The sequence below is a fragment of the Nicotiana attenuata genome, unplaced genomic scaffold, assembly GCF_001879085.1.
Source record: "Nicotiana attenuata strain UT unplaced genomic scaffold, NIATTr2, whole genome shotgun sequence".
Lineage (NCBI taxonomy): Eukaryota > Viridiplantae > Streptophyta > Magnoliopsida > Solanales > Solanaceae > Nicotiana > Nicotiana attenuata.
This window is the reverse complement of record NW_017670459.1, coordinates 574950-585904: the sequence shown is the minus strand read 5'-3', so window position 1 is coordinate 585904 and position 10955 is coordinate 574950. Positions and strand designations below refer to the sequence as shown.

At 36.5% G+C, this 10955-nt stretch overlaps 1 protein-coding gene across 2 annotated transcripts in view; it reads left to right on the top strand.

Moving 5' to 3' along the window:
* The first annotated feature begins 1532 nt into the window (after nt 1–1532).
* The window catches only part of LOC109239738, a 10604-nt gene continuing 1181 nt past the window's right edge, over nt 1533–10955 (top strand). For both annotated transcript variants that reach the window (XM_019406324.1, XM_019406323.1), the window contains exons 1-7: nt 1533–1992; nt 2102–2218; nt 3757–3839; nt 5874–6334; nt 7298–7473; nt 8120–8205; nt 9126–9259. In XM_019406324.1, the coding sequence (XP_019261869.1) occupies nt 1648–1992; nt 2102–2218; nt 3757–3839; nt 5874–6334; nt 7298–7473; nt 8120–8205; nt 9126–9259 (1402 nt within the window). In that variant the 5' untranslated portion in view covers nt 1533–1647. The remainder of the gene's footprint in view (nt 1993–2101; nt 2219–3756; nt 3840–5873; nt 6335–7297; nt 7474–8119; nt 8206–9125; nt 9260–10955) is intronic.

Genomic DNA, 10955 nt, shown 5'->3' with positions numbered 1-10955 from the left:
CTCAACTGCTGGCCAAACAATTAAGCAGCTATGCACAAAATTAGAGAAACATCCAAAGATGATAACTCGAATTAACGGAGATGTAATTAATAAACTTCAATATTCATGACAACCACAACCCTAGAACGCGAAATTTAGCTCCACATAGACATGGTAGCAAAACAACAATTCATCAAGAAAAAATAAAGTTTACTAAGTTTGATGGAAGAAAGATAATCTGATAAATTCCGGCCTCCACGGCGGCTCCGTGCTCTCCTTAGGTCTAAAGTATGTCAAAAAGTCCTCAAAATAATATTTTTACATGTATTTATTCCAAGCAGGGTTGGGCCAAGACGAAATCTCCTTTTCCTAGCCGAAATAGGAAAACTTGCAAACTTATTGCTTTTCATGCGTCGCACAGTGCGTTGCCCTGTGCGTCGCACCAGTACTTTTTCCTGTCACACAAAGAAAACCTAGTTTTTGGACTTTGGAAATTTCTGGCATAAAATTACACTAATGCCTCGCACGGTGCCTCGCACTAGTGCATTTCTTCAGTAGTTTCTTTCTTGAATTTTGACGTCCAGGATTGATCCTCGACCCCCGAACAAGATCCCGACTTAATCCTTTGGGCTTTTACTCAGACTTCAAAGCTCCAAATAGCTCGAATTCGTTCCATAACATCTACATAGCTCAGAATCACTCCTAAAAGGCATAAAACATGCAATTAGTGCAAAACACTAGTGACTAAAGCTCAAACTCAATTAAAGTGTAGTAAATTAGAGTATAATAAGCGACTAAAATACGTAATTATAACCTACCATCAATTATTAAAACACACACAATTAAAATCTTTAAAAAATAAAGGGTAGTTCGGTGCGCGAATCATCGTGCATGATACTGGGAAGGGTTGCACCACAAGAGGTGTGACGTAGGCCATCTATCCTAATGAAGCTTTGTTGGCTGATTTCATGGCTCGAACCTATGACCTATAAGTCATACGAAAATAACTTTATTATTGCTCCAAGACTCCCTTCACAATTGAAATTTTAAATTATGACAAGAATACCTTAATTTAGATAGAATAACCTGAATACCGTGCGTTCATTTCAAATGTCGTTTTAATCTTAAAAATTTGGTTTAAAGTGTTGCTTTAGAAAACCAAATAGTTTTTTATTATTTTCTTCCAATAGTATTAATGCTCCAATGAATGATAAGAGAGATAAAGAACAACATGAGGAGAGACTAAGGATAACTTAATCAACTTTTTTGTTTCTTGAATCAACTTACTCTTACAATTATGCTCTTAGATTATTTTCTTAACTATATGATAAAGCTTAAAGGATAAATAATATTCAACTCTCTATCTCTGGAAAAAAGAATTCCACGCCATCAATATCTAAGCGGCTAAATTAAATTGTATTTAGCCCTTTTTTACAAATCAAATTTTAAATCAACTTGGTCTTTTTTCTTATATTTTTAGTTTTCGCTATAGGTTATTATTATCTGGAAAAGAAAGGATTATAAGTGAAAAACAAATTACAACTAATAAAAAAGTCAAAAGCAACCAATCTTTGTAGGGCAAATCTCTAAACCCCCAGTCTCTTCTTCTTCTTCTTCTTAAACCCTGCAATTTCAAAGTAGAGATTTCACCTCCAAACAAAACCATCAATGGACGTGGAAGAAGATATTCTAACGGCCCAAAAATCCACTCCTAGAAAACGTGGAAGGCCCGAAGATGATTACGATCATGGAATTAACCAATCCACCGAAACCAGAAGAATAAACGCAATCATATTAGCAAATACAAAACCAAGTTATTGCCTAAAGCGAGGTATAGGAAGTTTACACCAAGATTTTCAGAGTTTACGGTCTGAACATAGGCGAAGACTTCGGCGTTTACTGCAAAAATTGATGCTGCAACATAAATGGGCGGAGGCTAGTGGTGTATTAAGTGTGCTTCTTAAAGGGACTGTACAAGAAAAATCCATATTGAAAACTCGGACCAAGTTTACGGTACTGGACAATTTAATCACAATTGCTTTCTTTTGTTTTTGTTTTAAAAAAAGAGTTTTTATTCAACAGAATAGTTATGGTCAATTAATTTGGTTTAAGATGGTTTTAGGCTACTTTGGAGCTTATTGAGCATATAAAAGGTGACACTTTGAGTACACGAAGGATACAGAATATTTATGAGCTTTGGATGAAGAAGCTTGGACCTATGAAAAACTGGCCCATGAAGGTAAATATTAGAAGGAAAAAATGAATATATTATTTGCTTATATGTTTGTTCATTAGCTTTGTGCTTCTCTTAATTGATCATTTTCAAGTGTTTGCCGTGACATTTACTATGTCCTTGTTAAGTACTGTCAGGCTCTGAATTTAATATTTGTTCATATTTTTGTGGATTTCTTAACACATATACAAGGTCTAGATCAATCGGCCGAACCCATATATTACACTCTACATCTGCCCTTGGGTACCCTTTATGTGCAATGTATTAGTAAATTTACTTTCATTAACCCCAAAAAGTAGCACATATACAAGGTCTAGATCAAAACTAATGGGTTCGGCCGAACCCATATATTACACTCTACATCCGCCCTTGGGTACCCTTTATGTGCAATGTATTAGTAAATTTACTTTCATTAACCCCAAAAAGTAATAAAAATAAGATTTTGTTTTCATGGAAACACTATGTCTAGTGACTATTACGGCCTCTGTCTCAATTTGTTTGATGCAGTTCGGATTTCGAAAGTCAAACTTCTCAATTCTGATCGCGCGAAATCGGATATAGAATACTTAAGGTTTTTGAAATAAGTTTATATATTTGAAAACTATATAACAAGTACTATAAGTCACAGTAATTAATAATTCAATATATTTAAAAGGCATATGAAAAAACCGTGGTCAAAGAAAAGCCTGTTTGACTTTGGAAATCTGAACTGTATCAAACAAATTGGGACAGAGCAGGTATTATTTTTGTTGTTGTTATTATTATTATTTTAGGAAGCACTAATATAAAATATATAGTTTGAAGGTGGTTAAAATACTAGTGATTTAATTATATGGCCTCTGTAACTAAGTTTGATGAAAATGCTTGACATGTTACAGTTGAGATAGCCACGGGGCTGTTCAGGACCTCTGATGGAAAAAGTGCCATTGATTATCATGTTTATAATTGGATTTATGTCTTCATATTATGTAATGTAAGTCACAGGATGCTAGTGATAGTGAAGTTTGAGATTGAATTCCTTTACATGCATTGTTATTTGAGGTATCGAGCTACCTGCATCTCTTTCTAGGTCTTTATTTAAAATTTTTATGCAATTTCATATAGAGTATCGAGCTAGCTACATCTCTTCCTTGCTCCATAAAATATTGCCATCTAATGTGATAGTGCTCAAATGGCCAACCCTTATGGGAAAAAAAGAGAGCAAGCAAGTTTTTATTTTCTGTTATAGGGGAAATCCAATATAATAAAGGAAAAGAGTTCCCCTTTCTTAGTCTTGGATACCTCTTTATGTATGTGTTTTCCTTTCCCATTTCAAAAAAGGAATAGACGTATATAAAGAGGTGTCTAGGACTAAGAAAGGGAAGTCTATTCACTGGATCAGATGGTGCATTTTTTGGTTGCTGTAGTTACTTTAGTAAATGCTTATCATAATATGGATCATATCGTACAGGTGATGTTATGCCACTTCTTTGTTTGTAATTGGTAGCCATAGAACTGAATTTCACCTTTATGGTAGCTCATTGTGAAGTTTGAATTTGTGGCAGGATAGTTTTGCTGTTCAGTTGGAATTCATCCTTTTCTGTCTCAAACGCGGGAACACAGAGGACGCTCATCAGGCTGTCTTATCGTAAGTTCTTGTCTTTTAATGATTGATGATTTTTATCTTTCTCATGTAGGTTGGCGAAAAATCAATTGCCTATTAATAGAAGAAAGTTTCGTTTATTTTTTTGAAAAAAGAACTAAAGTTCTAAAAAGGGGTCTAGGATGGTAGTCTTTTTTGTTGAGCTATATCTGACTTTTTCCTAATCGTGTCGATATTTTTATCTAATAGTATTGTGCTATCACCTGCAGAGGATAGTGACATTCTCTGGAGCGAAAGACTCCTAATTAACAGTTAGAACAATAATTCTATTTGCAGCTTCGTTTAAGAATCTGTTTGCTTGTTAATCTTTACAGTAGTGTGGTTAACACTGTCAAAAGAGCAGGTTCTTTGAAATTTTGTGGTGCGTAACTCCGTCAAAAGTAGCGTGCCTTTGATCGGATTGTGATCTGGGAAGCTTGCTTAACCCAGGATAATCTCCAAAAAAGAGGTTTTTGTCTTTTCAACAGATGTTATTTGTGTGAGGAGGATCAATAAGCAAGCTATTTGCTTATTAAGAACAATAATTCTATTTGCAGCTTCGTTTAAGAATCTGTTTGCTTGTTAATCTTTACAGTAGTGTGGTTAACACTGTCAAAAGAGCAGGTTCTTTGAAATTTTGTGGTGCGTAACTCCGTCAAAAGTAGCGTGCCTTTGATCGGATTGTGATCTGGGAAGCTTGCTTAACCCAGGATAATCTCCAAAAAAGAGGTTTTTGTCTTTTCAACAGATGTTATTTGTGTGAGGAGGATCAGGAATCGACAGAACATCTATTAAGAATAAGTGTTGCATAATCTTTTCTTCTGGTGTAAGAGCAGGCAAATTGGAAATATGGATCAGTGCATGGAGTTCTTAGAACTGTTAGAAGGAAGTAGTTGCATACTTGATGTAGTACCGTATCCTCTGCTCCTTCAAGAGTCATGTACTTTTCTTTTACCATCTTAGTACCTTTATCAATAAAAAATTTCAATTTCAAAAAAAAATTTCCGTCAAAAGAGTAAGAGAAGAGCCCTGCCAGTCCTCCACCTCCCTGTTGTCATTGTTCGTTGAATATTAAAGAACTCACCTTCTCATAAACAATATTCCCCCAATTTCAATTTACGTAGTTTGATTCTGCACGAAGTTTGAGAATAAAAGGAAGACTTTTGGAACTTGTGCCTTGAAAGTTTAAAGGGTTAAAGCTTAAATGTGACCATCAATTTGTGTGGCTATAAAAGCTTCTCATTAAAGGTAAAAGGAAAAATTTAAAGTTAAATAGCTTTCAAATATAGAAATATGTCATTCTTTATGGAACAGACTAATAAGGAAAGTGTGTCACATAAATTGAAATTGGAGGGAGTAGTATGCATGGAGAACTAGGTTGACACAAGGATAGGCAGAAGAATCCAAGTTGGAGAAGTATGCCACATGAAACAAAATGACTGATTACACATTCAGGCTGTGTCAAGCTTGTTCCACATTTTAGTATGACACCAATTATTATATAAACTAGATGTAGGCCATTGATGATTTCTATTATTCCAATAACCAAAAAGAATTTTAAGTTAAATACTTAGTTTAATTTTTAAAAATGGGTGGTTTGACAGGAGTGTGTGTGCAGCCATTATATTTCTGAGGATTCCAACTACTCTCTGTTATATATTTCATGTGGATTTAGATGAATCATAATTTGCCTTCGCTAAACATTGTGGATATGTTAATCTAAAATGTGTCCATGAAGTCTAATCAGGGAAGATTGAGCAATATTACCTTCTTCCGTTTCTCTAAATGTCCAACTTTAAACCAAGTAAATATGAGTTGCATATTAATAATCCTCTCTGTTCAGTGATCAATGTTTCGTGTGAAAAATTGTTGCACAAATATGTAGGTATCAATAGTCAGTCATATTTTTGGTGGCAAAGCCACAAAATCCTTTCTTTTAGGATGACTGCTTTGTTGGAATTCAGTGTAGCATCATCTGTTTATATTTTTGTTAAAATTCCAAAGGCTTAATGTACCCTTCCTGGCTGTGATTTGTGTCAGTGTCATGCAGGAACGTGGTTTTGAGAGTGATCCTGTCTCTAATTTAGTTGTGGGCCTGACTTTTTATCAGTTATGGTATTCTACTATCCCGAAGGAGTTGCACTTGCCAGAGTTGGACAGATTTGATAGCCCGGTGCAGTCAGAGAACTTCGAGGACAGAATATATATGTCCATTTTAAATTCAGAGGGGCATGATGCTGTTGAAGGCCAAGAGGCTAATTCTCCGTTACATTGTGATTCAAACACCTCTATCAGGAATGACAAAGAGATCTCGGGAGTTGATCTCAGTCAACTGAGACAAGTCCCTGTGGTCTTTGATGATAATGTGCCGGGAGAAACACGAAATGACAATTTTCAGGCACAAGATTTTTACATGAATTCTGCTGAAAGAAGTGATCATGAAGGTTCTTCTATGGGTCATAGTGGTGATGTGCCTTATCATTCCATATTCTACAGTCGCGGTGAGTTGTGTTCATGGCTTAAATATTTTCTATGCTTCTATGTAGTCATATCTGGAATTCAATTCTGTAGCAAATTTTGTTTTTACTTGTAGAAAACCCTATGAGCCTGGTTTCTGGCAATTGGACTTGGACTTGAGTACATGTGTAACATGGACTGGAAAAAACAAGTTCTCTTTTCTTTTCCCCTTTTTTCTTGTGAGGGCTTAGACCCTTTATCTACTTGTCTTAAAAGGAAGGTTGGGACAATGGATGACTGACTATCGTTGATTTCTAGAATGCACTTGTCTCATAAATCATTCGAATGATTATATTTAGTTTGTACAGGTTATAATATGCTTGTAGCTACTAATACTTAAGCTGATCTTTGCTTCGAGTTTAGGTAATTTACAAGTATCAGCATCGTGTATACTTGGCCAAAAAAAGTTACATATAATAGCATAGGTATGAAGTTATAGGCAAGTATTCTCTAAATCTGCTTTGTGCCGTTTGAGAGCTTTCCAGATGAGTGGGAGCAGCAGCTGGCTAATGGCAGCAGTGGTCATAAGCCTTCCCCCATTTTGGATTGTTGGATAAACATATCTGCAATGAATATGGGGAAAAACGTTAAGGCTTTTTAATCATTGTTAACTTTGGATGGTGGCGAAATGGGCCTCTAAGTATATGCTTCAGTTTACTAAAAGGATGATATGAAGACGAGGAAAATACTATTTTAGGAGAGTGAACATCCTCTTAGAATATTGTCAAAAGGATGAAAAGGCAGTTGATATGAGGTGAAGACTATGGAATTTCTAAACCCTTCCATCCCTGTGAAGGTGGACATTGTGTATTCGGTTAGGTGCAGATTTTGTAAAGCTCCAAAGTTCATGTATTACTGTCTGTTATGTATGGAATTTGGGATATGTTATGTTCTTCTTGGTGATAAAAGATTTAAATCCTGATATTTCTTACTCTATTCAAATGTAGGTCTTCCATTGTGGTTATTGCCTTTACAATTGCCTTCCTCAAATGAAAATTTAGAGGATGACCTCGCTATGCACCGGACCTTGCGTAATAACCACTATAAGAATGCAATAAAGTATTTAAGACATGCTTTGTACTCGAATCCACCAGCACTTGAGGCTTTTCATCCTTTAATACAGGTAATATTGGTTATGTCCAAGTAAGAATTCATACTGTATATTTTCAAACTGTATTTGGAATTGCTTTTATGTAGACATGCTAGGAAGTTCGTGCATGTTCACATTATCCCATCTTTCTCGAGCTCATAAAAGCTTGTATATTAAACCCACCACCTGAAATTAGTTTCATCTTAAGTTGTTTGTGTTCAAGAACGTTAAAAGTTACTACTATGAAAGATTTGTAAATATATACTACTTTTATATTATATCTTGACAAAATCAAGATGCATAGAAAGGATATTTGCATGGAAAGATATTGATGTTTCCTAATATAATTCTTAATGTCTATTGTCATATATTAAATATAAACTTAACCTGTAATTAAAGCTTGAACTTGCTTACTGGCCTTTTCACTTTATTGAGCAAGCTGGACTTGGCTTGGCTGAATGACACCTCTACGTAGCCCTTTGCGAAGAAGGTTTTTTTTGGGAGGCGGGGGGGGGGGGGTGGAGGGAGGGGGGAAGAAGAATGGTAGAATACAAAGGAAAAATGCTAAAGAATTCAAGAATATTGTCAAAAAAAATTCCATCTTATTTATGTATCAGTTGTTGAGAGATATATTTATATAATATGTTTTTCACGTTCTTGAACATCAATATCTTGGCAGATGCTGCTGCTCGGGGATCAGGTAAAGGAGGCTCTTGATGAGGTGGAAAAATTTTCTCCGTACTCCGACACATCATTTCAGTTGAGGTAACTGTTTCTTCCTTGTGAAAAGTTGAATGTAGCCTAGAAAATAATGACATGATGAGTATTGAACTTCTCTGACTAAACAGTGTTGGTGCCTAGGATATCAGTATTGCTGATGTTGGATTTGATGTGAAGTGAATGATTAAACATTGAAGTGGTGTTGACTGCTTAATAGATGTTGCCACTTAAACTTTTCTTCACTATTTACTAGAGATCTTGAAAGTGATCCAACCTGTAGTTTCTCTTAACCAAGGTGGATCATACATCATAGTTGTTCAAATGCCACTCGGTGTTTAGTAATTACCCGCTCAATGCATATGATCTTTTAAGTACAGTGATCTTCTCTTAGGACTTTTAGTGCAGGTATGCCCTTTGGAAGGTCCATTGTTTAGTACTTTAGGTGCAAGGTAGCCTGTTCTGCACGATATGATTCATTGTCTTTTACTGCTGCATCAGCAGACAATTACCGTTGTTAAAACTCTTGCGTCACACAAAGACTAAAGTTCTTTTGCCTTGTCCAGCCCTTTCTCCGTTGGTCCGTTTTGCAAAGATTTTGTACCATCATTTGTCTGACTGCTCTCATTCTTCAGCTACCGTGCTCCATACACAAACAAAACTCATTTGCCTAAGACCTTTGTGCAACGTTATTAACACAAATGCGCTGCTCCCAGTAGCTGAGTGCTCATGAGTCAGGATCCTTTCTCGTCAGGCATGCTTTATTAAACAAAGGAAATTTACCAGGGAAATTTAAAACAATTTTCCGTATTGAGTTTCTTGTCGTGTCTTTAGGTGAATGCTTGATGTACAACTGAGCATTATTTGTTGTTAGTCGAGTGCGTGATGTACAACCTAGCATTATTACTTTCTCCAGTTTTACTCACTACATCTGATTTCTTCTGGTTTCTTTATTCTTAATCATGCAGGTTGAAAGCTGCTATCTTGGAGCATTTTGACAGTGGTAACTATGTCAAACTTTCAACAATGTTTGAGGAAAATTTGGAAAAGGATCCTACATGTAGCCACTCATTAGGGAGACTCATCAGCTTGCATAGAAGTGGTACATACCTTACCTGAAAAATTATTTTATTAACTTCATCCTGAAGAGATAAGAGACACAATAATCCTAGTGCTTCCACAAGGTTTGCAGCATGCTGAAGTACCGACTTAAGGAACACACATGCAAGAAATAATGCTCAATAATTGCCTTACACAAACTATTCGTTCTATAAAGAAAATGGACCTTGGGCCTGACTCAACTCCAATAGTTAGCTATGAAGGATGATTTTCCATGATCATATAAGGAAACAACTCATTCCCTCAGCCAACGTGGAGCGCACTTAACATCCCCACACATCTAAGTCATGACATCTGGGAACAGCATAACTTGTGGACCCAAAATTGGATAAACCAAGAACATGGATGAACTTAGCTCTGATACCATGTAAAAAATTGAACTTTGGGCGTAACTCTAACTCCAAAAGTGAACTCATGAAATGAGTACCGGCCATCGGTTCTTATCAAGTTTAATATATCTAATATATGGGCCATCGGTCCACACGATATTAACTCAATTTTTTAAGGGGGAGGTCCATTAAGATAGCTCGCTATCTGGGTCTTTGCGTGTCGTTGTTGCGTTGCACTACTGCTCGGGCCAGGCGCACCTCACCAAAAAGAAAAAGTACCGGCCAAGACTATATAAGGAGATGTCAGCACGTTCTAACCAATGTGCACTTAGCCTTTCAAAAGTGTAAAAATAATATTAGTTAATTTTATGTTCAAATCCAATAATTATGCCCCTTCCATTTTGGACAATTTTGTGGCAAGTGTTTGTATCTGTCCTAATAGAAAAGTGGACCCCAGTGCCAGAAGGTTCCTGCCCAGACGGGCTGGGGGAAGGCAAATCTAGACAGCCTCATTGGAGAGGCTGGTTCCAAGATTCGAACCATAGTCACCCATAGAAACGCAGAGTGCTTCTCCATTGCTACGAGGCTAGCCTTCATCAGTCCAAAATGATCAGGAAAACTGAACGATCTGCAGTGCCATTAAAAAGAAAGAGATCATATGTATGTACTAGCGAATTTCAGATCTCAAATTAGAAGGAAACCATCTCTGTTTATTCGCAGAAAACTATGGGGACCTATGCTTTGCAAGGTACTCTAGTTCTAGATTTGTGATTATAGCAGACATCATCAGAAACATCAGAGACTTGATGAGATTAGTGCAACAGATTCTGCAACCCCTCAACTCTCTACCTGATCAATGAAGACATCTGTGTGCAACAAGATGACCATAATATTGAAGGAAGGAGAGGTCCCAGGGGTTGGCTCAATTGGCAAAGGTTGAGGGACTTGTGTCATAGGTCACATGTTCGAGCCTTGTGCCAAGCGAACTAACTGTGGTATTTAAGTGGAGAAGGATAGAGAGGTGGACCTATCATCCCCGAATCTCAAAGACTGCTGTTGGCCCAAAGGGTCGGCTCCAGATGAGTTTCTCGGTCCTCAAAATTATTGAAGGAAGGAGAATCTTAAGGAGAATTCAATCAATATGCTTCCTTCATATAACCCTTTTTTTGTTATGTTGCACTAAATAGAGAGATATTTGACATCTTCTGATTCATTTTGTATTTGTGTTAAGCTCATGCATATGAAGTCCTTGCATGTTTTTCAAGTTTCTCTTCATGAAAGTATAATAGCAGAAAAAAATAGCATATTATGATTTCATTTGATTGCATGGACCTCTGACTCTGAGGGGGG